The 27,500-nt window shown below is 36.1% G+C and overlaps 1 protein-coding gene across 1 annotated transcript in view; it reads left to right on the forward strand.

Moving 5' to 3' along the window:
- The window catches only part of LOC139141680 (mucin-22-like), a 33,276-nt gene extending 18,006 nt beyond the window's left edge, over window positions 1–15,270 (forward strand). Inside the window, exons 3-6 of the mRNA XM_070711264.1 lie at window positions 10,644–11,291; window positions 11,702–12,728; window positions 13,188–14,348; window positions 15,255–15,270. Coding sequence (XP_070567365.1) covers window positions 10,644–11,291; window positions 11,702–12,728; window positions 13,188–14,348; window positions 15,255–15,270 — 2,852 coding nt within the window. The remainder of the gene's footprint in view (window positions 1–10,643; window positions 11,292–11,701; window positions 12,729–13,187; window positions 14,349–15,254) is intronic.
- The last annotated feature ends 12,230 nt before the right edge of the window (window positions 15,271–27,500 follow it).

Genomic DNA, 27,500 nt, shown 5'->3' on the forward strand with positions numbered 1-27,500 from the left:
TTATTATGCAAATTAGGTGATTCTTTCGTTTTTATCCTATGTTAACCTATGGAACAAATATAGGTAAATTTGCGACCACTACAAACACACTAAATAGACTTCGATCTTCAAATTTCAACATGTTATGACAAGGCCAACATCTCTGCCTCAACATATTGAAGAACTGAGGTTATAGTTGTACAAACAAATAAACAGCAGTTGAACAAACAAAGTACTGTCAAAGCGATTTTCTCGTTTTTTCGCCGTGTTAACCTACGGGATAAAAATGTCGGATTTTAGCTAAGTTTGCGACTATTACAAACACTTCATATTTTCACTTTAAATGATGGGAGAGTGCTGAAAATGACAGGATCTGCTCATCTCTATGTAATTTAAAGAATACAAGTGCAAAAATCTAGAAATTCGAAGATTTTGTATAAGTCCGACATTACTATATTTTTTGTCGGGTCAACCTGGTATGACCTTGAACTTTGACCTTTTTGCGTCGGACGTTTATTAATTATCAAGATCTGTATTCTCTCAACTTGTCATGAAAGTTTCGATGTCCTGCTATAACGGGAAGGGTAAAAAATCTACTTGCAACCAATGCTATGTCACCCCACTTGTGATTCTTTCGTTTTATCCTATGTTAACCTATGGGGCGAAAAGTCGGGTTTTGGAAAGTTTAAGGCTAGAGGACGACCACCAAAAACCTACTAAATGGCGTTCAATCTTCAAAATGCAACCTGTTTTATAAAGACCGACATCTTTACTATAACATATGAAAGATTCAGGGTTATAAATAAACAAATAAACATACTAAAGGGGAACAAACAAAGCAATGTCCAAGTAATTTTTCCATTTTTTTGCCATGTAATCCTATGGGGGAAAAATGTCGGATTTTTAGATAAGTTTGGGACCATTATTTACGTACTTAAAGTGGTTCAATTTTATAAGTGCACCCTTTTTTGTATAGACCAAGATCTCTGTTATAACATATTGACGATTTAAAGTCAAATCTGTAAAAATAAACAAATGGGCGTGGCACAAACAAAGTCCAATGGAAATGGGCTACATGTGGTCCAATGCAATAAATAAGGTATTTTGTATATAAAGTTTGAAAATCATTTGACACACTTAACATTGTCCAATTTTAAATGTGTTTTCAGTTTTACAAAGGATTTTATCCGTACTTTATTGTAAATAATTTTCAAGCTCACTAATAAACAAGTAAACAAACAGGCGTGGCATAAACAAAGTCAGATAAACAAAAAAAGTCGAATCTTAACCAAAGTTTGTACCGGTATTTGAAACACTTAACATAAAAATATTTCAAACGTGGTTCTTGTTTCACAAAGACCAACATCTCTGCTATAGCATGTTAAAATTACGAGATGCAAACTGTACACAATAGCAAACAGCGGTGTCGCAAAGTTTCTACTAAAATCGGTTGTGACTCAGCCTCAGGAAGCAAAAAATGGGTCAGGGTATGCTATCTTTAGGAGGTGAGGGTTAAAACTGGATGTACGTTAATTGAAAATTGGTAACCAGCTTAAGAATTGCAATAGAAGGGTCTATAATTTGCTGAGATATCAAAGTCAAAACTGCACAAATACACAAACAGGAGTGGTCTAAAGAAAGGTGACTAAACAAAGTGTATTCTACGGTCAATGCAAAAATCTCGTTTTTTAACAAAAGTTTGCAACATTAGTTGACATACTTACTATGCTTCAATTTCTTAAGTGTTTCCTGTTTTACAAAGACAAATGTCTTGGCTATAAAATATTGAAGAACCAAAATAAAATATGCAAAAACAAACAAATGGGCGTGGTCCAAACAAAGTGCAGTCAACACGGTTTAAGTGTCATCACGTTCCAAAAGCTGACGTTTTTCATGTAAAGTTGTCACACTGTTTGACAAACTTAACATGTATTAATCTTAAAAATGTTTACTATTTTCAAAAGACCGTAAACACACAAATAACATACCCGAGAGTCAAATTCAGAAATAAACAAACAAACAAACAGCAGCGTCTCAAACTTAGCCAAGAAAACGTGTTTTTTCGACTTTTCTTGCAAAAATCTTCTATTTCTTTTGAAACGATCTTATACGTACTTAAAATAGTCCGATTTCAAAAATGTTTCCTGTTTTGAATAGCCCAATAAACGTGCTATAACCTGCAGAAAATATGAATAAAAAACTGTACAACAAAGGAAACAGTTGTGTCACAAAATAAGTAGTTAAAACAATGGTGACTTAGACTCAATGCATGAAAAAGTAGTGTTTGGGTATTCTATATTTAGGAGCTAAATGCACCCACTTCCGGTGCAATGATTTCAAAGCAGTAACCACTTTTAGAAGATAAGTATCAATTTGATAATATACTAGAACATCAAAGACAAAACTCAACAAATAAACAAACAACACTGCCATAAACAACGCAAAATATGCTGAGCGTATTCCAATTGACATAGAAAGTCTTGACTATTTGACCCATTTACCATCGCTTGATTTAATGAGCGATACTTGTTTTGAACAAACCAATATCTCTGCTATATCACATAGAAGAACCGTTGTCATAACTGTGCAAATAAGTAAACAAGGGAGGCACAAACAAGGCACTGTTTTGCTTCAGATTTTAGCATGCAATGTCTATGGGTAACATAGAGGACCACTTCAGGTAACATAAAGGACCACTCAATGTAAGTCTATGGGTAACATAGAGGACCACTTCAGGTAACATAGAGGACCACTTGAGGTAACGTAAAGGACCACTCCAGGTAACATAGAGGACCACTTGGTCCTCTATGTTACCTGGAGTGGTCCTCTATGTTACCTAACTGGTCCTCTATGTTACCCATAGACTTACATTGAGTGGTCCTCTATGTTACCTGGAGTGGTCCTCTACGTTACTTCACTGGTCCCTTGTGTTACCCATAGACATTCATTGCAAATGAAAATTCGTGCACTTGTTAGGACACCAAAATTCAAGGTTCTGAAAATTCAACTTTGCATGACGGGAATAACTCAAAATTTGCTCAGTGAACTTCAATTGATACAATTTTGAGACGAAGATTAAAATTTTGACTAAAATCGATGTACAAATGTAAGTTTCGTAGTACTAATTTGACAAAGTTCCGTGTTCTGTACTTTTTTTGATATTTGACCTTTGACCTCCAAATTTGCATATTGTAAACAACAATTACTAAGTTGTCATTTTGTTACTTTTCATTGAAATATCTTATCGTTCACGTGAACTGTGAACCTAACCCTAACAGGTAGTCAAATCACACTATCAAATTCGGGCATGTTTTCACATACCTAAGTTCAAGCGACAGCCATTTTAACTTTGCATGATGGGAATGAGTTCTAACTTGTGCAGTGGCTTATATGAATATGATAAATTAGATTTATGTGAAATAAATCTAAAAATCGATAGTAAAATATAAGTTCTACACGTAGAAATACTTGCATGTTTCACGTATGGAAGTTTCATTGACCTTTGACCTTTGACCCAGATTTTTTAATATCTCATTTGTAATTAATCTGGCTACTATGTATACAAGTTTTGTTGCGATACTACTCTTATTTGATTTTTTGCAGCCATAACTCAACACTATACCGAAATTTCAATGAAAGTCCCTTTACCTTCGAAAATTAAGGGTTAGGTGTTTCCACTTAATATTATGGGATATATCTGAAAATGACAGGAAATGTAAGTTTAGACGTCCGGAAGGTCATATTGGTGGAAAAAATTCGAACTTGAACATTAAGGTACTATAAAGTCCTCGCAAAGTCACATGTATGCTAGACTTTTGACCTTTGACCTTTGACCTCAATTTTTTTTGGTAAGGTCGGTCGGTAGAATTTTTTATATTTTTAGTGAAAGTTTGAAGCTTTGGTATAACGCTAACATGAAAAACTACATACATACATACATACACACATACATACATACATACATACATACATACATACATACATACATACATACATACATACATACATACATACATACATACATAAATATATACATACATACATACATACATACATACATACATACATACATACATACATACATACATACATACATACATACATACATACATACATACATACATACATACATACATACATACATACATACATACATACATACATAACATACATACATACATACATACATACATACATACATACATACACACACACACATACATACCTACATACATACATACATATTTACACACATACATACATACATACATACATACATACATACATACAGACAGACAGACAGACAGACAGACAGACAGACAGACAGACAGACAGACATACATACATACATACATACATACATACATACATACATACATACATACATACATACATACATACATACATACATACATACATACATACATACATACATACATACATACATACATACATACATACATACATACATACATACATACATACATACATACATACATACATACATACCTACATACATACATACATTCATACATACATACGCACACACACACTGCTGCGCAAATAAACAAACAACAGCGGTACAAAGTAATGTCCGCATGGTACTTATTGTTTCATGTGAAAATACAACACCTTTTCTGTATGAGTTTACGATATTGTTTGACACACTTTACGTCATCTTATTTTCATAATTTTTATTGATTTAGACAGAACAATTATAACACTACATTAAATTTAAAAATACAAAATACAAAATAATCAAAGTCAACGCTGGTCTTAAACAGTTGTTTTTCCGAGGGCCACAGTAACTGGTTCCTGGTCAGTCATAGAAATCTGTGGGAAATCATAAATACAAATATATTAACCACAATACATACATACATACATACATACATACATACATACATACATACATACATACATACATACATACATACATACATACATACATACATACATACATACATACATTAGAAATAATACAAAACAATACAAACTCAAATGTTTCAAACCAGTAAAATATCACTACCCGGAAACACTAAATAGGCATGAAAGTCTATACCATTGTGCCATGACCAATATAATACTTCAGCAAATGTCTCCATGTTGAAAAACAGAATAACTGAGTTCATTTCCAAAACATCTCCATCAATAGTCTGGATGAATTCCAGTACATTTGCCAAGTCTTCCACGTCTACATGAATCATTCCGACAGGAAAGTCTCCCATTTTGGTTCACAACGCTTGAATGACATACAGAATACAAATGCAAAATTATAAGATATGTTATAACATGAACATCAAAAGAACATGAACATTATAAGATTTTATAGCAAGCTGTAAAATTCAATAAAGATTGAGAAAGATAAAAAAAACGTAAGAAATAGTAGCTTTAGTACTTTTAGTTACAGGTAATGTTTGATGTGTATTTAAGGTTGTGTACAAGCAAACTGTCATATATTTTAATATGCAATCGCAAGATGGCGGTTTCAAAACGAGCCTATATATAAAAAGCAATATTAGAACTCTTACTACAGTTTTGTCTTTCTTCTCTTACCCAGGATACATTTGCATCTGTAAGAGCCTTTTTTGATATGATACGATATGGTCCAGTCAATCTAAGCCAAAAAAGGGGTCAACCTAGGACTAATTGCAACAGAAATTATTTCTTCACTATGCATTTTGGAAAGGTCTTAGAAATAACATACTAAAAGTATAATAAAATCTAAGGGATGCAACAGTGCCTAATTTGCATAAATGTAAAGGGGCTCATGGGTATAAAATTGTAGCTGATAGATGGTTACTACTTAAAATATGTGGCTAAACATAATTTTGATACAGTTTTTTTAGCTTGTTTACCTCGTTTTGGATGTTGATGGACATATTTTGTCGTCATAGAAATATTCCTCATTTGCATAAATCCAATATGGCCGCCACAACACTTAACTTTTCTTTGTTTTTCTCTAATTAATAACTATGTTTAAGCTACTATAAGTGCACCCTGTTTTAGAAAGACGTAGATCTCTGCTATAACATATTGACGATTTAAAGTCAAATATGTAAAAATAAACAAATGGGCGTGGCCCAAACAAAGTCCAGTGGAATGGTCATATTCAATAACCAAGGAATTTTGCACATATAAGTTTGAAAAATCATTTGACACACTTAACATTGTCCAATTTTAAAAGTGTTTTCAGTTTTACAAATGATGTGATCTATACCTTACTCTACATAAGATTCAAGCTCACCAACAAACAAAAAAAACAAACAGGAGTGGTCTAAAGAAAGGCGAGTAAACAAAGTGTATTCTACGGTCAACGCAAAATCTCGCTTTTTTAACCAAAGTTTGCAACACTAATTGACATACTTATCATGCTTTAATTTTTCAAGTGTTTCCTGTTTTGCAAAGTCAAATGTCTTGGCCATAATATATTGAAGAACCAAAACAAAATATGCAAAAATAAACAAATGGGCGTGGCATAAACAAAGTCTTGTGGAAATGGCCTACATGTGGTCAAATGCGAAAACCAAGTTTTAACACACCTAAATTTAAGCGACAGCCATTTTGATTTTGCATGATGGGAATGAGTTGTAACTTGTGCAGTGTTTTTATATGAATATGCTTAAATAGATTTAGGTGAAAAAAATACAAAAATCGATAGCAAAATATAAGTTCTCTGCGTAGGTAAATTTGAATGTTTAACGAATGGCAGTTTCATTGACCTTTGACCTTTGCATAGATTTGTTTATACAACATGTGTAATATATTTGACTTTTACGTGTAGAAGTTTTGTTGCGATAATCATCACGTTTGTTAAACTGCAGGCATAAACTCAACACAATACCGAAATTTTAATGAAAGTGGCTTTACCATCGAAACTTAAGGGTTTGGTGTTTCCACTTAATATTATGGGATATATCTGAAAATAGCAGGAAATGTAAGTTTAGACGTTTGAAAGGTCATATTGGTGGATAAAATCAGAAATTGAACTTTAAGGCACTATAAAATCTTCCAAAGTCACATATATGATAGACTTTATGAACTTTGACCTTTGACCTTTATTTTTTTTCCTGGGGTTTATAATATCATTATATAACTTGAGTGTAAGTTTTATAGCTTTGTCGTATCCCTAACATGAAAAACAATGCCGAATTTTAAACCTTGCCAGAAAGGTTAGTGTCATTATGCAAGTTAGATGATTCTTTCGTTTTATCCTATGTTAACCTATGGAGCAAAAATCCGTAAATTTGCGACTATTACAAACACTTCATATTTTCATTTAAATAATGTGAGAGTGCTGTAAATGACAGGATTTGCTCATCTACATGTAATTTAAAGTATACAAGTGCAAAAAATCAGAGATTCGAAGATTTTGTATAAGTCCGACATTACTATATATTAATGTCGGGTCAACCAGGTATGGCCTTGACCTTTGACCTTTTTGCGTCGGACTTTTATCAATTTTCAAGATTAGTAATCTGTCATATAGTCATAAAAGTTTCGCTGTCCTGCTATAACGGAAGGAGTAAAAAATCTACTTGCAACCAATGCAATGTCACCCCGCTTGTGATCTTTTTTTAATCCTATGTTATGCTATGGGGCGAAAAGTCGGGATTTTCATGTAACTTTAAAACGTAAACAAACATACTTATTATTACCTGGTCTTCAAAATGCAACCTGTTTTGCAAAGGCCTACTTCTCTGCTATAATATATTGAAGAACTAAGTTTGTATCTTTATAAACAAAGAAACAGGCGTGGCACAAGCAAAGCACTGTTTCAATGGGAGCATGGCGCTAGGCGTCTATTTTTTGAAATAATGATATGCAAAAAGCCAAAATTCAAGGAAACAATTGAAATTAAGTGAAATTTTAAAATTTAACTTCATAGAATGTTTGTAAACATTAAAATAAAATAGTTGCCATCGTTATTTTGACAATGACTCACAAGTACGCCTGCAAATATCATATTTGTAATCGCAATGCATCGTGGGGGTTTCTGTAACCCTTATAAACGTTGTAATATTACCGAATATATATAGGCGCTTTCTATAATTGTCATCTTCTACCTAAAATAATGGGTTTAAACTCTTTAACCTCTCTCTCTTGGTCAAAGCGACCAAGTTCCAAGGGAGAGAGAATTGAGTTGATGACCTTTCCGGGTGCCGAGATGCCAGAGGCTCAGAGCATCCAACTTTTAAGAAAGAGAAGAATAGATATTTACACACACACACACACACATATATTATGCATATAACTATGTGTGTGTTAAGAGACACAGAAAGAATAAGTAGACGTATACAGAAAAAAAAAGATATTGTTTGAGTTAAAGATCTTTCTTTCAAAAGTTTTGTTATTTTTTCGAAATCAATAAAAATTGGTGCTGTCCAATAGGTGGCCTTTCTAAGTAACTGGAGATATTCGAAACTCAGCACTTGGATTGGCTATCTGTTGACACATGCACAGTAATCAACGAACAAGGGAAAGTTCAACGGCTGCAAAAAGAAAGGACATTCTCGTTTAAAGTTTGCAATGCGTTGTGAGGAAATAAAGGTAAGTGTATGTACTTTAGGTAAGTATTAGTTTTATGATTTTATCCTCTCTTTTCTGAAACCTATAACAGATAACAAGTAAGTTCGGGTTTTCAGATAACCTCGGGTCAACCAGGTATGACCTTGACCTTTGACCTTTTTGCGTCGGACTTTATCAGTTTTCAAGATTAGTATTCTGTCATATAGTCATAAAAATTTTGCTGTCCTGCTATAACGGTAAGGGTAAAAAACCTACTTGCAACCAATGCAAGGTCTCCCACTTGTGATTCTTTCGTTTTTATCTTATGTTAACCTATAGAGCAAAAATCGGTAAATTGCGACTATTACAAACACTTCATATTTTCATTTCAAATAATGTGAGAGTGCTGTAAATGACAGGATTTGCTCATCTATATGTAATTTAAAGTATGCAAGTGCAAAAAACTAGATATTCGAAGATTTTATATAAGTCCGACATTACTATATATAAATGTCGGGTCAACAAGTTATGACCTTGACCTTTGACCTTTTTGCGTCGGACTTTTATCAATTTTCAAGATTAGTATTCTGTCATATAGTCATAAAAGTTTCGCTGTCCTGCTATAACGGTAAGGGTAAAAAATCTACTTGCAACCAATGCAATGTCTCCCGCTTGTGATTCTTTCCTTTTTATCTTATGTAACTATGGAGCAAAAATCGGAAAACTTGCGACTATTACAAACACTTCATATTTTCATTTCAAATAATGTGAGAGTGCTGTAAATGACAGGATTTGCTCATCTATATGTAATTTAAAGTATACAAGTGCAAAAAAATAGATATTCGAAGATTTTATACAAGTCCGACATTACTATATATAAATGTCGGGTCAACCAGGTAAGACCTTGACCTTTGACCTTTTTGCGTCGGACTTTTATCAATTTTCAAGATTAGTATTCTGTCATATAGTCATAAAAGTTTCGATGTCCTGCTATAACGGTAAAGGTAAAAAATCTACTTGCAACCAATGCAATGTCTCCCACTTGTGATTCTTTCGTTTTTATCTTATGTTAACCTATAGAGCAAAAATCGGAAAATTTGCGACTATTACAAACACTTCATATTTTCATTTCAAATAATGTGAGAGTGCTGTAAATGACAGGATTTGCTCATCTATATGTAATTTAAAGTATACAAGTGCAAAAAAACTAGATATTCGAAGATTTTTTACAAGTCCGACATTACTATATATAAATGTCGGGTCAACCAGGTATGACCTTGACCTTTGACCTTTTTGCGTCGGACTTTTATCAATTTTCAAGATTAGTATTCTGTCATATAGTCATAAAAGTTTCGTTGTCCTGCTATAACGGAAAGGGTAAAAAATCTACTTGCAACCAATGCAATGTCACCCCGCTTGTGATCTTTTTTTAATCCTATGTTATGCTATGGGGCGAAAAGTCGGGATTTTCATGTAACTTTAAAACGTAAACAAACATACTTATTATTACCTGGTCTTCAAAATGCAACCTGTTTTGCAAAGGCCTACATCTCTGCTATAATATATTGAAGAACTAAGTTTGTATCTTTATAAACAAAGAAACAGGCGTGGTACAAGCAAAGCACTGTTTCAATGGAGCATGGCGCTAGGCGCTATTTTTGTGAACTAATGATATGCAAAAAGCCAAAATTCAAGGAAACAATTGAAATTAAGTGAAATTTTAAAATTTAACTTCATAGAATGTTTGAAAATATTAAGATAAAAGAGTTGCCATCGTTAATTTTGACAATGACTCACAAATACGCCTGCAAATATCAAATTTGTAATCGCAATGCATCGTGGGGGTTTCTGTAACCCTTATAAAAGTTGTAATATTACCGCATATATACAGGCGCTTTCAATAGCCGCCATCTTGTACCTAAGATGGTGGTTATGCTCCCTAACCTTTAACTGTCTTCTCAGCACAAGTTCGGTATATCTCACCTCCAATAATAATCCAACTGTCTTCTCAGCACAAGTTCGGTATATCTCACCTCCAATAATAATCCAACTTTTTTTAGCTCACATTTTGCTTATACGACCAACGATCAAGCATGTCTGAGAGCCCTGATTTGTTCTCTTCTGACAGTAATGAGTCTTTGATGACTCTGTGTTAGATTCTAGCTATGTTCCTTCATCCTCCGATGAAAGTTTCGGGAGTGAAGAAGAAGGTTATGGTTTTTTATACCAAAAGAGAAAAAACGCTCTGGAAATGACGAACCTCAGTCCGGGCACCCTGTGTACCAGGGTCAGGGGACTGAGGGTAGTCAAACTGACAAGACTGATAACACCCAAACTAACGTTGGGGACTCACCTCAGTCCAGGCACCCTGTTTCCCAGGGTCAGGGGACTGAGGGTAGTCAAACTGCACAAGACTGATAACACCCAAACTAACGTTGAGGACTCACCTCAGTCCAGGCACCCTGTGTACCAGGGTCAGGGGACTGAGGGTAGTCAAACTGACAAGACTGATAACACCCAAACTAACGTCGGGGACTCACCTCAGTCCAGGCACCCTGTGTACCAGGGTCAAGGGACTGAGGGTAGTCAAACTGACAAGACTGATAACACCCAAACTAACGTCGGGGACTCACCTCAGTCCAGGCACCCTGTTTCCCAGGGTCAGGGGACTGAGGGTAGTCAAACTGACAAGACTGATAACACCCAAACTAACGTTGGGGACTCACCTCAGTCCAGGCACCCTGTTTCCAGGGTCAGGGGACTGAGGGTAGTCAAACTGACAAGACTGATAACACCCAAACAACGTTGGGGACTCACCTCAGTCCAGGCACCCTGTTTCCCAGGGTCAAGGGACTGAGGGTAGTCAAACTGACAAGACTGATAACACCCAAACTAACGTTGGGAACTCACCTCAGTCCAGGCCAACTCATTCCAAGTAAGACAAGTTTGCAAAACAGCAAAACGAAAAAGAGGTATCCCAAAAACCACCAAGGGAAAAAAAGAAAAAAACTGATCTGCCCTGATTGTAAGTTGACAGTGTTTAACCTAAAGAGGCACTATGTGCAATGGCACAAGTTAACCGATGCTGCCGCAAGGAACAAATATGATTTGTTCAAAAAAAATCAATCAAAAGAACGTAGTGCCTCTTTAGGGCAGAGTCCAGGGTCGGGCAGGTTGTACAAAGTTTGCCCGTTTGACTTTTGTTTTTCAAAAGTCAAAAGGCTGGACCACCACCTGACCAATGTACACGGGCTAGACAGCACCAGTTCAAGATATCAAAACTACCTCGGGAAGGCTGCCCGCGATGCCAAGCAGGAGTCTTCCCTGTTAATGCAAGCAAGGGCTTGTTCTCAGACAGGGGAAAGAGAAACTGCAATGGCAGCAGATGTGGGAGGCACTCCTAACACTGAGGAGGGGCAAACAACTGAGACAAGAGTGGAGGAAATTCGAAATGTAGCGACGGTACCCAGTACTTCAGGCAAACAACTGTTTACTGGGTTTAAGGTATGGCTGATGGGGATTGATGGGGGAAAGAAAAACGAGAAAACTGCCAAGCAGCATAGCAGTCAGGCTGCTACGGTAGCTAAATATGTAGGAGGGGTGAGTCGCCTCGACGACAGAGCAAATGTCAGAGCTTTCTTTGAAAACAAATCAGAGACACTCGAGGCGACATCCCTCCGTTCATATTTATATTCTCTCGCAACATTTTACCAGTTCATGCTTGCTGAGCACCAGGGCCTGCTGAAAAACTCTACCATCATGATGCAACAGTGTAAACGATGGGCGGGGGCCCTAAAAAAAGCTGCAAGACGCCGCCTCTCCATTTTTCAGGAGGAGCAACAGCATAAGCTGTTGACACCTGCTGAATTTCTGGCGTACGAAACATGTAAGATGGCAACCACAGCCAACAAGCTGCTGGTACACTACGACACAGATGAGGGCACCGCCTGCATTCCAAAGGCAACATTTGGAATTTTAAACAGCCACTTAATGCTGCAAATAGTTTTAGATAATGCGCAGAGGACTGGCACATATGTAAATATGACCGTCGGTGACTTTCGCAGAGCAGCCAACATTGACGGCGATTACGTCATGACTGTGGGCCACCACAAAACATCTGATAGTGCTGGGCCGGCAAGAGTGGTAATTTCTACCACTCTCCATAAACAGCTCTCTATCTATGTTAACAAGATACTGCCCCGCAGCCCAGGTGGGAACAGTCCGGACAGCCCTCTATTGAGGTTGTATACTGGCTTTCCCATGACTCTAGTACCTTTGCAAAAGTACTAAAGGCTGCCTGGCGTACCGCTGGTATCAGCGAGAAAGAGCTTTCAACAACTATTGTCAGAAAGTCTACCGTCACCCACGTCCTTGAAGGCAGGCCTGATATGGCACAGCCTCTGGCCAGCCATATGTCTCACAGTGAAAAAACGCAACGCGCATACTATGCCCTGACTAAAGGGGTGAAAGAGTCAGCGCAAGTCGCTTCGCTCGGCAACAAAAGAGCTCAGGGCAGAACTAGTAGCCAAAGAGAAACTAGCCGACAAAAAAAAGGCAGTTGGCGCTAAAAAGATGCCTAGCTCAACTTTCTCACGACAGGACATCGAAGCTGCAGACTCGATCAGTACAGTAGCAAGCGTTATTCCTGCAAGCATCAAACATGTGCCAAATCATCCTCATTTTCCTCATTTTATTATTAGGCCCTACGTCGATCCCAACGAAGAGTCAAGCGACGAGGATATACACATGCTGGACTTGTCGGAAGACATACAGGAAGACGAGCAGAACAATACTGCTTGTGGCAGTATTGACGCCGGCAAGGAGGATAACATCATACAGCCTGCAGTAGGAGATGATGAAAGACAACAGATGCCAGAGTCTCAGAGCGTCCAAGTTCAAGGAGAGAGGAGTGAGTCGGTGACCACTGACGGTGACAAGATGCCAGAGTCTCAGAGCGTCCAAGTTCAAGGAGAGAGGAGTGAGTCGGTGACCACTGCCGGTGACGAGATGCCAGAGTCTCAGAGTGTCCAAGTTCAAGGAGAGAGGAGTGAGTGCGGTGACCACTGCCGGTGCCGAGATGCCGAGTCTCAGAGCGTCCAAGTTCAAGGAGAGAGGAGTGAGTCGGTGACCACTGACGGCGACAAGATGCCAGAGTCTCAGAGTGTCCAAGTTCAAGGAGAGAGGAGTGAGTCGGTGACCACTACCGGTGACAAGATGCCAGAGTCTCAGAGCGTCCAAGTTCAAGGAGAGAGGAGTGAGTCAGTGACCACTGCCGGTGCCGAGATGCCAGAGGCTCAGAGCGTCCAAGTTCAAGGAGAGAGGAGTGAGTCGGTGACCACTACCGGTGACAAGATGCCAGAGTCTCAGAGCGTCCAAGTTCAAGGAGAGAGGAGTGAGTCGGTGACCACTGCCGGTGCCGAGATGCCAGAGTCTCAGAGAGTCCAAGTTCAAGGAGAGAGGAGTGAGTCGGTGACCACTGCCGGTGCCGAGATGCCAGAGTCTCAGAGAGTCCAAGTTCAAGGAGAGAGGAGTGAGTCGGTGACCACTGCCGGTGACGAGATGCCAGAGTCTCAGAGTGTCCAAGTTCAAGGAGAGAGGAGTGAGTCGGTGACCACTGCCGGTGACAAGATGCCAGAGTCTCAGAGCGTCCAAGTTCAAAGAGAGAGGAGTGAGTCGGTGACCACTGCCGGTGACAAGATGTCAGAGTCTCAGAGCGTCCGAGTTCAAGGAGAGAGGAGTGAGTCGGTGACCACTGCCGGTGACAAGATGCCAGAGGCTCAGAGCAAGCAAGTTCCAGGAAGAGAAGAATTCACCTTGATAGTGAAAGCGACGAGCAGAGCATCTGCAGTCAAGCAAGTCAGGTAAGTGTACTTTTTACATATTTGTGAACATATATATATATATAGCTATATATATATATATATATTATATATATATATATATATATATATATTTATGTATATAAGTATATGTGTGTGTGTGTTTGTTTGTTTTGTGTGTGTGTGTGGTGTGTGTGTGTGTGTGTGTGTGTGTGTGATAACTGTCTTACTTATTTTACTTGCTGTTACCACTCAGGCTTCGAAGAAAAGCAGACGAGCTTTTAACCCATTACAGAGAAAGCTGATAGAAGAAACCTTTCACAGAGAGATCGTATTAGGGGTTATCAAGATGGCTGATGTGCAGCGTGAGCTCGAAGTGAACACAGGGTTTTATCAAGAAATGAAGGGCTTCACAAAAAAGCAAATCATTGATCGTGTGCGTACCACCATTAGAAAGAGCCAGAAGTTATAAGTAAGAAGATATAGACGGACTGCTTGAGTTAAAAAGTTTTCTTTCAAAAGTGTTGTTATTTTTTTGAAATAAATAAAAATTGGTGCTGTCCAATAGGTGGCCTTTCTAAGTAACTGGAGATATTCAAAACTCAGCACTTGGATTGGCTATCTGTTGACACATGCACAGTAATCAACGAACAAGGGAAATTTCAACGGCTGCAAAAAGAAAGAACATTCTCGTTTAAAGTTTGCAATGCGTGGTGAGGAAATAAAGGTAAGTATATGTACTTTAGGTAAGTATTAGATTTTATGATTTTATCCTCTCTTTCTAAAGCATGGTGAGGAAATAAAGGTAAGTATGATGTACTTTAGGTAAGTGTTAGATTTTATGATTTTTATCCTCTCTTTTCTAAAGCCTGGTGAGGAAATAAAGGTAAGTATGATGTACTTTGGGTAAGTGTTAGATTTATGATTTTTATCCTCTCTTTTCTAAAGCCTGGTGAGGAAATAAAGGTAAGTATGATGTACTTTAGGTAAGTGTTAGATTTTATGATTATTATCTTCTCTTTTCTAAAGCCTATAACAGATTACAAGTAAGTTCGGGTTTTCAGATAAGTTATGGACGGTAAGGGTAAAAAACCTACTTGCAACCAATGCAATGTCTCCCACTTGTGGTTCTTTCCTTGTCGTCCTATGTTAACCTATGGGGCGAAAAGTCGGGTTTTAGGAAAGTTTTAGGCTAGAGGACGACCACCAAAAACCTACTAAATCGCGTTCAATCTTCAAAGTGCAACCTGTTTTGAAAAAGCAAACATCTCTACTATAACATATCAAAGATTCAAGGTTATAAATGAAGAAATAAACAAACTGGAGCGGAACAAACAGAGCAATGTCAAAGTAATTTTTCCATTTTTTGCCATGTAATCCTATGGGGAAAAAATGTGGGATTTTTAAGTAAGTTTCGGACCATTAGTTACGTATTTAAAGTCGTTCAATTTTATAGGTACACCTTTTTTAGAAAGACGTAGATCTCTGCTATAACATATTGACGATTTAAAGTCAAATCTGTAAAAATAAACAAATGGGCGTGGCCCAAACAAAGTCCAGTGGAAATGGTCATATTCAATAACCAAGGTATTTTGCATATATAAGTTTTGAAACATCATTTGACACACTTAACGTTATTCAATTTTAAAAGTGTTTTCAGTTTTACAAAGCATTTAATTCATATTTCATCATACAAAAGAATCAAGCTCACTAATAAACAAGTAAACAAACAGGCGTGGCATAAAGAAAGTCCGATAAATAAAAAAAAATTCGAATTTTAACCAAAGTTTGTACCGGTATTGAAACATTTAACATACATATATTTCAGAAATGGTTCTTGTTTTACAAAGACCAACATCTCTGCTATAGTATATTAAAATTAGGAGATCCAAACTGTACACAATAGCAAACAGCGGTTGTCGCAAAGTTTCTACTAAAATCGGTTGTGACACAGCCTCAGGAAGCACAAAATGGGTCAGGGTATGCTATCTTTAGGAGGTTAGGGTTTAAACTGGATGTACGTTAATTGAAAATTGGTAACCAGCTTTAGAATTGCAATAGAAAATTCTATAATTTGCTGAAATATCAAAGTCAAAAATGCACAAATACACAAACAGGAGTGGTCTAAAGAAAGGTGACTAAACAAAGTGTATTCGACGGTCAATGCAAAAATCTCGTTTTTTAACAAAAGTTTGCAACATTAGTTGACATACTTACTATGTTTCAATTTCTTAAGTGTTTCCTGTTTTACAAAGACAAATGTCTGGGCTATAATATATTGAAGAACCAAAACAAAATATGCAAAAACAAACAAATGGGCGTGGTCAAAATAAAGTACAGTCAACACGGTATAAGTGTTATCACGTTCCAAAATCTGACGTTTTCATGTAAAGTTTGTCACACTCTTTGACAGACTTAACAAGACTTAATCTTAAAAATGTTTACTGTTTTTCAAAGACCGTAAACACACAAATAACATACCGGAGAGTCAAATTCAGAAATAAACAAACAAACAAACAGCAGCGTCTCGAACTTAGCCCAGAAAATGTGTTTTTTCGACTTTTCTTGCAAAAATCTTCTATTTGTTTTGAAACGATCTTATACGTACTTAAAAGAGTCCGATTTCAAAAATGTTTCCTGTTTTGAATAGGCCGATAGCCGTGCTATAACCTGCGGAAAATGTGAATAAAAAACTGTACAACAAAGGAAACAGTAGTGTCACAAAATATGTAGTTAAACCAATGGTGACTCAGAATCAGTGCATGAAAAAGTAGTGTTTTGGTATGCTATATTTAAGAGCTAAATGCACCCACTTCCGGTGCATTGATTTCAAAGCAGTAACCACTTTTAGAAAGATAAGTATCAATTTGATAATATACTAGAACATCAAAGAAAAAACCTCTACAAATAAACAAACAACACTGCCATAAACAACGCAAAATATGCTGAGCGTATTCCAATTGACATAGAAAGTCTTGACTATTTGACCCATTTACCATCGCTTGATTTAATAGGCGATACTTGTTTTGAACAAACCAATATCTCTGCTATACCACATAGAAGAACCATTGTCATAACTGTGCAAATAAGTAAACAAGGGAGGCACAAACAAGGCACTGTTTTGCTTTAGATTTTAGCATGCACTGTCTATGGGTAACATAGAGGACCACTTCAGGTAACATAGAGGACCACTTGAGGTAACGTAAAGGACCACTCCAGGTAACATAGAGGACCACTTGGTCCTCTATGTTACCTGGAGTGGTCCTTATGTTACCTAACTGGTCCTCTACGTTACCCATAGACTTACATTGAGTGGTCCTCTATGTTACCTGGAGTGGTCCTCTACGTTACTTCACTGGTCCCTTGTGTTACCCGTAGACATTCATTGCAAAGTTTCAGTTTTTAACTTATATTTACCGTGGCGATTAAATATACTTAATATATTACAATCTTAAAAGTGCAACCTGTTTTGGAAAGAAGAACACCTCCGCTTTACAATAAAAAAATAACCGAAGTCAACGCTGTAAAGATAAGCGAACAGTAGTGCCTCAAAGTAAGCATAGTTAATATCGTGTTAGACTGAAGAAAGATATGTTTCCAATGGCAATACTCAAGAGCTCACTGTACCACTTTAATGTACATCGATTTTAAAATAGTAACTAGTTTCAGAAAGGCTAATATCCCTAATATCTTACACTCAATCGCCATAGTCAACGCTGAGCAATTAAACAAACAAGAGCGGTACAAACAAACTAATGTCGGTTCGGTACTTATGACTTTTGAGTGAAAAATACCGTTATTTTTTCTATGAGTTTACGACATTATTTGTCATACTTAACATCATCTGATTTTCATAGTTTTTCTTGATTTTGAAAGACCAATTAATAGGCTAAACTATATTGACGGCCCAAAGTGAAAGCTATAAAAATAAACAAACGGGACAGACTTTAGCAAGGCACTGTTCTGCTTAAGACTTTAGCATGCATTGTCTATGGGTAACATAGAGGACACTTCAGGTAACATAGAGGACCAGTCTGGGTAACATATAGGACCACTTGAGGTAACGTATAGGACCAGTCAGGTAACACAAAGGACCATTGGTCCTGCATTTTACCTGGAGTGGTCCTTTATGTTACCCATAGACTTACATGTTAAAGTACTATGTTTCATCACATAACTTCCATGTCAATTTAATATACCTTTCTGTACAACAATCTTATAAGTGCAGTATGTTTTAGAAACAGCAATTTCTCTGCTATATCATATATGAAAGCCAAGGTCAACTCTGCTCAAATAAGCGGCCAGCAGTGGCACAAACAAAACAATGTATGCTATGTAAACCCTATGGGAGAAAATGTTGGATTTTTGGTAAAGTTTGTGAGTACAAAAAAACATACTTGCTAATGTTCGATTTTAAAAGTGCAACCTGTTTCTTAAAGCCCAACATCTCTGCTATAACATATTGAACAACCAAAGTCTACACCCAACAAATAAGCGATTGGCAGTGGAACAAACAAAACATAGTAAACACCATTTCGTGTTTTTACAAGCTTTTTCGTGCTTTTTTCACATGAAGTTTGGAACACCATTTGACATACTTAATATCTTTCAATCTCAAATATTAATTCAGTTTCACAAAGATAAACATCAATTATATATGGTATTAAAAAATCAGATTCAGAGATAAACAAATAAACAAACAGCAGTGGCATAAATAAGGTATAGTAAACGAGGTGTCTGTGTGACTTTCCATACAAAAATCGCACATTCGTCATTTTTACTTTGCAACATTATTTGACACAGTTATTGTGGTTTGATTTTCAAAGTGATTTCAGTTTTTCAAAGTTAAATAATGTGGCAATAATATACTGAAGATTTGAACGTATATCTGTACAAACAACGAAACGCCAGAGTCACAAATTTCGTATAGAAAGTTGTAGTGGTAAGGGTTAAAAGCTTGCAAAATTGGGTAGTCGTATGCTAATTTTAGGAGCTAAGTATACAACATTGCAAAGCTTGAATTTTACAAACGCAACTTGTTTGAGATGGCAAATCATCATATCTTTAACATATCAAACAATAAAAGCGAAATGTCTAGAACTAAGGAAGTGGCAGGGTCACAAAGTATACAAGAAAAATGTGTAGTACTCAAATTTTGTAAAGTGCAAGTTCGATATCCTAATTTTGCCGATTTTATCACCTCGCTTTGCGACATCATTTGACACACTTAACATCAATCGATTTCAAAAGTGCAACCTGTTTTTCAAAGAACAACATGTCTGCTATTACCAGTAGACGCCGTTAGGTAAAATATGTACGCATAAATTAACGGTAAGGTCACAAACATTTGATCAAATGTATTGGTTACATTCACTTGGTCCTTCAAAATTTTGGGTTATTGAGTGCTATGTTTGAGACCTCACTGTACCCCTTTGTTGTGCTTCAATTTTAAAATGGTAACTAGTTTTAGAAAGAACAATATCAATAATATAATATGTCAAAATATTATTTACAACGCTTTGCAAATAAACAAACAGGAGTGGTACAAACAAACAAATGTCTGCACGGTACTTGTGATTTTGCGAGAAAAATACCCTTATTTTTTTCTATGAGTTTACGACATTATTTGACACACTTAACATCATCTGATTTTCATAGTTGTTCTTGATTTTGAAAGAAGAATTATTAAACTGAATTATATTGAAAGCCCAAAGTGAAAGCTATAAAAATATACAAATGGAAGAGACTTAAACAAGGCACTGTTTTGCTTAAGATTTTAGCATGCATTGTCTATGGGTAACATAGAGGACCACTTCAGGTAACATAGAGGACCAGTCTGGGTAACATATAGGACCACTTGAGGTAACATAAAGGACCAGTCAGGTAACACATAGGACCATTGGTCCTGCATTTTACCTGGACTGGTCCTTTATGTTACCCATAGACTTACATGTTAAAGTACTATGTTTCATCACATAACTTCCATGTCGATTTAATATACCTTGCTGTACAACAATCTTATAAGTGCAGTATGTTTTAGAAACAGCAATTTCTGCTATATCATATATGAAAGCCAAGGTCAACTCTGCCCAAATAAGCGGCCAGCAGTGGCACAAACAAAACAATGTATGCCATGTAAACCCTATGGGAGAAAATGTTGGATTTTTGGTAAAGTTTGTGAGTACAAAAAACATACTTGCTAATGTTCGATTTTAAAAGTGCAACCTGTTTCTTAAAGCCCAACATCTCTGCTATAACATATTAAACAACCAAAGTCTACACCCAACAAATAAGCGATTGGCAGTGGAACAAACAAAACATAGTAAACACCATTTTCGTGTTTTTACAAGCTTTTTCGTGCTTTTTTCACATGAAGTTTGGAACACCATTTGACATACTTAATATCATCCGATCTAAAAAATTATTTCAGTTTCACAAAGATAAACATCAATTATATATGGTATTAAAAAATCAGATTCAGAGATAAACAAATAAACAAACAGCAGTGGCATAAATAAGGTATAGTAAACGAGGTGTCTGTGTGACTTTCCATACAAAAATCGCACTTTCGTCATTTTTACTTCGCAACATTATTTGACACAGTTATTGTGGTTTGATTTTCAAAGTGATTTCAGTTTTTCAAAGTTAAATAATGTGGCAATAATATACTGAAGATTTGAACGTATATCTGTACAAACAACGAAACGCCAGAGTCACAAATTTCGTATAGAAAGTTGTAGTGGTAAGGGTTAAAAGCTTGCAAAATTGGGTAGTCGTATGCTAATTTTAGGAGCTAAGTATACAACATTGCAAAGCTGAATTTTACAAACGCAACTTGTTTGAGATGGCAAATCATCATATCTTTAACATATCAAACAATAAAAGCGAAATGTCTAGAACTAAGGAAGTGGCAGGGTCACAAAGTATACAAGAAAAATGTGTAGTACTCAAATTTTGCAAAGTGCAAGTTCGATATCCTAATTTTGCCGATTTTATCACCTCGCTTTGCGACATCATTTGACACACTTAACATCAATCGATTTCAAAAGTGCAACCTGTTTTTCAAAGAACAACATGTCTGCTATTACCAGTAGACGCCGTTAGGTAAAATATGTACGCATAAATTAACGGTAAGGTCACAAACATTTGATCAAATGTATTGGTTACATTCACTTGGTCCTTCAAAATTTTGGGTTATTGAGTGCTATGTTTGAGACCTCACTGTACCCCTTGTTGTGCTTCAATTTTAAAATGGTAACTAGTTTTAGAAAGAACGATATCTATAATATAATATGTCAAAATATTATTTACAACGCTTTGCAAATAAACAAACAGGAGTGGTACAAACAAACAAATGTCTGCACGGTACTTGTGATTTTGCGAGAAAAATACCCTTATTTTTTTCTATGAGTTTACGACATTATTTGACACACTTAACATCATCTGATTTCATAGTTGTTCTTGATTTTGAAAGAAGAATTATTAAACTGAATTATATTGAAAGCCCAAAGTGAAAGCTATAAAAATATACAAATGGAAGAGACTTAAACAAGGCACTGTTTTGCTTAAGATTTTAGCATGCATTGTCTATGGGTAACATAGAGGACCACTTCAGGTAACATAGAGGACCAGTCTGGGTAACATATAGGACCACTTGAGGTAACATAAAGGACCAGTCAGGTAACACATAGGACCATTGGTCCTGCATTTTACCTGGACTGGTCCTTTATGTTACCCATAGACTTACATGTTAAAGTACTATGTTTCATCACATAACTTCCATGTCGATTTAATATACCTTGCTGTACAACAATCTTATAAGTGCAGTATGTTTTAGAAACAACAATTTCTGTGCTATATCATATATGAAAGCCAAGGTCAACTCTGCTCAAATAAGCGGCCAGCAGTGGCACAAACAAAACAATGTATGCCATGTAAACCCTATGGGAGAAAATGTTGGATTTTTGGTAAAGTTCGTGAGTACAAAAAACATACTTGCTAATGTTCGATTTTAAAAGTGCAACCTGTTTCTTAAAGCCCAACATCTCTGCTATAATATATTAAAAAACCAAAGTCCACACCCAACAAATAAGCGATTGGCAGTGAAACAAACAAAACATAGTAAACACCATTTTCGTGTTTTTACAAGCTTTTTCTTGCTTTTTTCACATGAAGTTTGGAACACCATTTGACATACTTTATATCTTTCAATCTCAAAAATTATTTCAGTTTCACAAGGATAAACATCAATTATATATGCCATTAAACAATCAGATTCAGATATAAACAAATAAACAAACAGCAGTGGCATAAACAAGGTATAGTAAACGAGGTGTCTGTGTGACTTTCCATACAAAAATCGCACTTTCGTCATTTTTACTTTGCAACATTATTTGACACACTTATTGTGGTTTGATTTTCAAAGTGATTTCAGTTTTTCAAAGCTAAATAATGTGGCAATAATATACCGAAGATTTGAATGTATATCTGTACAAACAACGAAACACCAGTGTCACAAATTTCGTATAGAAAGTTGTAGTGGTAAGGGTTAAAAGCTTGCAAAATTGGGTAGTCGTATGCTAATTTGAAGAGCTAAGTATACAACATTGCCAAGCTTGAATTTTACAAACGCAACTTGTTTGAGATGGCAAATCATCATATCTGTAACATATCAAACAATGAAAGTGAAATATTCAGAACTAAAGAAGTGGCAGGGTCACAAAGTATACAAGAAAAATGTGTAGTACTCAAATTTTGTAAAGTGCAAGTTCGATATCCTAATTTTGCCGATTTTATCACCTCACTTTGCGACATCATTGACACACTTAACATCAATCGATTTCAGAAGTGCAACCTGTTTTTCAAAGAACATCATATTCGCTATTATCAGCAGACGCCGTTAGGTAAAATATGTACGCATAAATTAACGGTAAGGTCACAAACATTTGACCAAATGTATTGGTTACATTCACTTGGTCCTTCAAAATTTTGGGTTATGGAGTGCTCTGTTTGAGACCTCACTGTACCCCTTTGTTGTGCTTCAATTTTAAAATAGTAACTAGTTTTAGAAAGAACGATATCTATAATATAATATGCCAAATTATTATTTACAACGCTTTGCAAATAAACAAACAGGAGTGGTACAAACAAACAAATGTCTGCACGGTACTTGTGATTTTGCGAGAAAAATACCCTTATTTTTTTCTATGAGTTTACGACATTATTTGACACACTTAACATCGTCTGATTTTCAAAGTTATTCTTGATTCGAAAGAACAATTATTAGGCTAAATTATATTGAAAGCCCAAAGTGAAAGCTATAAAAATATACAAATGGAAGAGACTTAAACAAGGCACTGTTTTGCTTAAGATTTTAGCATGCATTGTCTATGGGTAACATAGAGGACCACTTCAGGTAACATAGAGGACCAGTCTGGGTAACATATAGGACCACTTGAGGTAACGTAAAGGACCAGTCAGGTAACACATAGGACCATTGGTCCTGCATTTTACCTGGAGTGGTCCTTTATGTTACCCATAGACTTACATGTTAACGATAAGGGAGAAAATGCTAGATTTTGGTAAAGTTCGTGAGTACAAAAAACATACTTGCTAATGTTCGATTTTAAAAGTGCAACATGTTTCTTAAAGTCCAACATCTCTGCTATAATATATTAAACAAACAAAGTCCACACCCAACAAATAAGCGATTGGCAGTGGAACAAACAAAACATAGTAAACACCATTTTCGTGTTTTTACAAGCTTTTTTTGCTTTTTTAAATAAAGTTGGGAACACCATTTGACATACTTAATATCTTCCGAATTAAAAAATTACTTCAGTTTCACAAAGATAAACATCAATTATATATGGCAATAAACAATCAGATTCAGAGATAAACAAATAAACAAACAGCAGTGGCATAAACAAGGTATAGTGAACAAGGTGTCTGTGTGACTTTCCATACAAAAATCGCACTTTCGTCATTTTTACTTTGCAACATTATTTGACACACTTATTGTGGTTTGATTTTCAAAGTGATTTCAGTTTTTCAAAGCTAAATAATGTGGCAATAATATACTGAAGATTCGAACGTATATCTGTACAAACAACGAAACGCCAGTGTCACAAATTTCGTATACAAAGTTGCAGTGGTAAGTGTAAGAAGTTTGCAAAATTGGGTAGTCGTATGCTAATTTGAAGAGCTAAGTATACAACATTGCCAAGCTTGAATTTTACAAACGCAACTTGTTTGAGATGGCAAATCATCATATCTGTAACATATCAAACAATGAAAGTGAAATATTGAGAACTAAGGAAGTGGCAGCGTCACAAAGTATACAAGAAAAATGTGTAGTACTCAAATTCTGTAAAGTGCAAAGTTCGATATCCTAATTTTGCCGATTTAATCACCTCACTTTGCGACATCATTTGACACACTTAACATCAATCGATTTCAAAAGTGCAACCTGTTTTTCAAAGAACAACATGTCTGCTATTACCAGTAGACGCCGTTAAGTAAAATATGTACGCATAAATTAACAGTAAGGTCACAAACATTTGAACAAAGGTATTGGTCACATTTACTCGGTCGTTCAAAAACTTGGGTTATGGAGTGCTATGTTTGAGACCTCACTGTACCCCTTTTGTGCTTTGATTTTAAAATGGTAACTAGTTTTAGAAAGACCAATATCTATAATATAACATACTAAATTATTATTTACAACGCTTTGCAAATAAACAAGCAGGAGCGGCAAAAGCAAAGTAACCTCGAATCAATTCTCTTGACGTCGCGTAAAAATAAAACATGTATTTTTACGACATTATTTGACACACTTAATGTCGTCAAATGTCAAAGTTTTTATTGTTTTAGAAAGAAGAAATATCATTTTATATCATATTGACGGCCCGTATTGAAAGACGTACAAATAAGCTGACAGCAGTGGCAAAATCAAGGCAATGTCTTTTGCAGATTTTGCTATGTAAGTCTAAAGGTAACATACGGGACCGATCGAGGTAACATGTGGTAACTAAAGGACCAAAATGAAGTAACGTATAGGACCACTTGAGGTAACGTAAAGGACCATTGAGGTAACATATAGGACCATTGGTCCTGCTGTTTACCTGGAGTGGTCCTTTATGTTACCCATAGACTTACATTGACTGGTCCTGAATGTTACCTCGACTGGTCCTCTATGTTACCTCAATGGTCCTAAATGTTACCCATAGACTTTACACAGACTGGTCCTAAATGTTACCTCGACTGGTCCTGTATGTTACCCAATCGGTCCTCCATGTTACCCATAGACTTTACTCGTAAAAGTGTAAGTTTTCAAAGTAAGAATACTTTGCTTATTTAACAACCTTCCCATACTCCGATCTTAAAAGTCCAACATGTTTTGAAAAGAGCAATACCTAAGGTACAACATATCAACTAATCAAAGCTAACCCCGCGCAAACAAAGTATTGGTAGTGTCCCAAAGTTTGGACAAAAATGGAAAAAAAATGGAAAAAAAAAGCAAAAAGTTCGGTAGGGGTATGGTATTTTTCGGAGCTGAATTTTTATAGTTACCGTGCACTAATTTTAAAAATTTAACCAGTTTTGAGAAGATTATCATCATATTTATAACATATTATTCAACCAAAGCAAAATTATTACAAATAACAAAATGTCGGTTGCACAAAGAAGTCATGTCTTGAACTGCAAAAATCATAAACCGGTTAAGTGCAGTTTTCACTATGTACATGTACAAGCCTATTATACAACTTTGCTGTGCTGCAATCTTAAAAGTGCAACCTGTTTTGACAAGCCCATGATCAAGTCTTTATCATACTGAAACCTCAATGTCAAAACTACTCAAATAAGGAAACGGCGGTGTTCCCAAATTCGTTGTAAAATCTGTAGTGTTTCCGACTTATGACACACTGAAACTTTGTATGGGTATGCTAAATTCAGGTGTAAGCTATACATACTTATTCTGCGTGGTTTTTCAAAAAACTAACCTGTTTTGGAAAGAGCTTCATCATATCTATATTGTTGTAAAAAATCAGAGTGAAATTCCAAGAAAAAGGACACGGCAGTGTGTCAAAGGTCATCATGCAAAAATGACCGACTTTGACTCCAAAAATCGCGATTTTTTTGACTTATGTATATTGCATTAACGAGCTATTTTCTCAATTTTGCGTACTCCGATTTTCAAAGTGCAACCTGTTTTAGAAAGAGCAATTCAATATCTCCCATCTAACCCCTTTGGTCTTCAAAAATCTTAACAAATAACAAAATGGCAGCATCCACAACACAACATGTACGAAAATTTTTGAAAGACGAAAAAGTATGCTGACTTGTGACCTTCACTATATACACTTAATGACCTTGAATTTGAAAATGGCAAACAGTTTTAGAAACTAGAATGTTTAATCTATCATCTCAGTGAGTTTGAGTTGAAATCTTAAAAAATAACAAAATGGCAGCTGTTGACAAAAGTCGCATTTTCGCCCATAGACTTTGTACAGGTAACATTTTTGTGGTCCTAAACAGGTTTTCCGGAAAAAACTTCATTTTTTTCAACCAATCTCAAAACTGTTTGTACCACGTGAAAGAGCATCAAAAATAACATAAATCTGCGTAGGGGTTTGTTGAAATTCACAAAAATAACGAAAATATCCAAAAATTTAAAATAGGGTAGAATTGAAAAATTTTCAAACGGCAGTCTGTTGTAAGTGTCCATAAACCATTACTACATTTTTTTGACAAAAAATTTTGACTTTTAAACTAGACCTCCTACGCTAACCGGACCATAAAACATAGATAAAGCGTCAGGATAACCAACTAACCCTCTATAAAGGGTTAAAAACAGCAAGGTTAAGATACATTTTTTGGGTAGTGGTCCTTAGTGTTACCTGACCACTTTCTCCGAAACATGGCCCAAAGGAATGTCAGATTTCAATAATATAGAGATTATATCGTTTTCTAATACGTCTGTGAATTTAAAGCAAAACTAAAATAGGTAAGACACAAAAATTGTACCTTAAAAGTCAGGTAACAATGAGGACCGATGGCAACACTAGGTTAGGGTTAGGGTTAGGGTTAGGGTTAGGGTTAGGGTTAGGGTTAGGGTTAGGGTTAGGGTTAGGGTTAGGGTTAGGGTTAGGGTTAGGGTTAGGGTTAGGGTTAGGGTTAGGGTTAGGGTTAGGG

This window comes from Ptychodera flava, chromosome 10 (genome assembly GCF_041260155.1).
Source record: "Ptychodera flava strain L36383 chromosome 10, AS_Pfla_20210202, whole genome shotgun sequence".
Lineage (NCBI taxonomy): Eukaryota > Metazoa > Hemichordata > Enteropneusta > Ptychoderidae > Ptychodera > Ptychodera flava.